Consider the following 1,945-nt stretch of genomic DNA (forward strand, 5'->3'; position numbering starts at 1 on the left):
CATGGTCAGCAGTGATGCTCAATTGGTACTAAGGGGCCCAAAATGTGCCAAGAAAATTACACTATTACACCACCACCAACAGTGTGAACCATCTGCCTGATGGCTTCATGTTTTCAAGTCACCAGACGAGGCAGTGTTTTACAACCTGTTTCATTTTGGCCAGTTTGTGCACATTAAAGCAAATGAAACAGGTGTGCCTAACAAAGCGGCCAGAGAATGTATCTGCTCAGTAATTGCTGGTGGCGAAATCATTCATCATCATATGTAAACAAGATTAATCATCAGTCATTGCTCTCCCTGTTGTACCATCTCTCTCCCTTCAACAGCAGAAATGAGAGTTGTTCCTATACAGCTTCACTGTTTTGTGTGTGACCTACATTATGTGTTATGGCGAGTGTGTAATGTTGTGTTATCTATATGAAACAGATTTATCAGACTCCCTACTTCCTGAATACAAAAACTGATCATGCTCATGCACACACACTAATGACACGTTGCTGTAAACAAAAACAAAACTCCTGTTTTCTACCCGTTTTCTTTAGTTACACAGATATTAATCTATAATATAAATAAATGCCTGTGTGACTCTAATATTGCAGAAACTGAATACAAAGAAGGGAAAGTCACCACATTAGTTAGAGATGAATTTGTACTTTTCTCCTCTCCAGCCTAATATCACGGGTCCTGAGCTGGACAAGCTGCGAGCCGTTCTGCTGCGTCACTGCGATGTCAACAAGGATGGAAAGATCCAAAGGAACGAGTTAGCTCTGTGTCTGGGAGTCAAGCTGAAAAATTAGAGATCTGTACTGTACTAGTGGATTATGAAACAATGACGCTACGTGTGCTGTTTAATCGATAATAAATGATAGCTAGTGGAATGCTGTGTTATGCTCTAAGTCAAGTTGCTAAGTTATTAAAGGTCAGCATTCATGGTGTATTGGATCCTGATATGCTAGGCATAATAAGATGCTCTGTGGCGAAATAAAATGACCTCTGATCTGAAATTACAGGTTATTTGTGCATGAAAACAATGAGGTTTGAATGTTACGTTGAAATGAACTTCAGTGCCATATGATTTGTGGTATATCAGTGTGCTGTTTCATGTGAAAATAAATCCTTTTTTCATTCTGATGTTTTCTTGGAGTACCTTATGCACTTGCATGTTTCTCTGCTTACAGAGAAGGCTTACTCACAGGATGTTGAGACTATTTTTACTGTAATGGTCTGCAGAGGAAATAAACAATGGCATATTGATTTCTCGTGTCATGTAAAATCTTTAACCCTCTCAGGCTCAAATTAAGTTTTTGTTGCTAATGCACAAAAGAATACCTGCAGTGGTACTTCTGAGTAAAATATGTATGTGGGGTAATCAGGTTGTTAGCTTTTAACTGTTGCAAATCTGCAACGCCTGCCTTGAGAGGGTTAAAATGTAAAGCTGGTGTTTCCTGTAGAAAATAATAACATGAAAGCTGCACAGTCTTTGTAGATAAGACGCCTTTTCAGTTTCTTTTATCAGTTTTATCACATTGATGATGATGGCTGCAAAAACACAAGGAAAGAATTATAATGTTTGGAGTGTGCAGAAGCAAATAAGGGGCTACAGAAGGTGTGTCAAACATAAGGCCCAGGGCCAGAATCGGCCTGGCAAAGACTCAAACCTGACCAGCTGAAATGCTTCGGTAAAAGTGAAGGAGGGCGTCAATTTTGTGACTTTTAACTGTGTTTTCATACGTTTAACTACTTTTCCTGCTGATGAAGATCTCAAAGTAAACAAGCAAAAAACAATTAAATGTTCCTGTTTTTGCTGTCTATAGATTTTTTTTTTTTTTTTTAAATGAACAAAAACCTTGTTTTATATATACGGAGCGGTCTGGGCACCTTTTCTGTAATATTACGCATCTGTCAAAAAGGAAGACCAAGACATGCTGTGGAAATTCAGTTTCTT

The 1,945-nt window shown here is 38.4% G+C and overlaps 1 protein-coding gene across 1 annotated transcript in view; it reads left to right on the plus strand.

Annotated features, from left to right (window-relative positions):
• The window catches only part of scgn (secretagogin, EF-hand calcium binding protein), a gene marked incomplete in the record, with an annotated part of 13,677 nt that extends 12,546 nt beyond the window's left edge, over window positions 1-1,131 (plus strand). The window contains 1 exon segment of the mRNA XM_042224586.1: window positions 669-1,131. Within this exon segment, the coding sequence (XP_042080520.1) occupies window positions 669-797 (129 nt within the window).
• Window positions 1,132-1,945: the final 814 nt, after the last annotated feature.

Source organism: Haplochromis burtoni, unplaced genomic scaffold, assembly GCF_018398535.1.
Source record: "Haplochromis burtoni strain Fernald_Lab_line unplaced genomic scaffold, NCSU_Asbu1 Contig_142, whole genome shotgun sequence".
Classification (NCBI taxonomy): Eukaryota; Metazoa; Chordata; class Actinopteri; order Cichliformes; family Cichlidae; genus Haplochromis; species Haplochromis burtoni.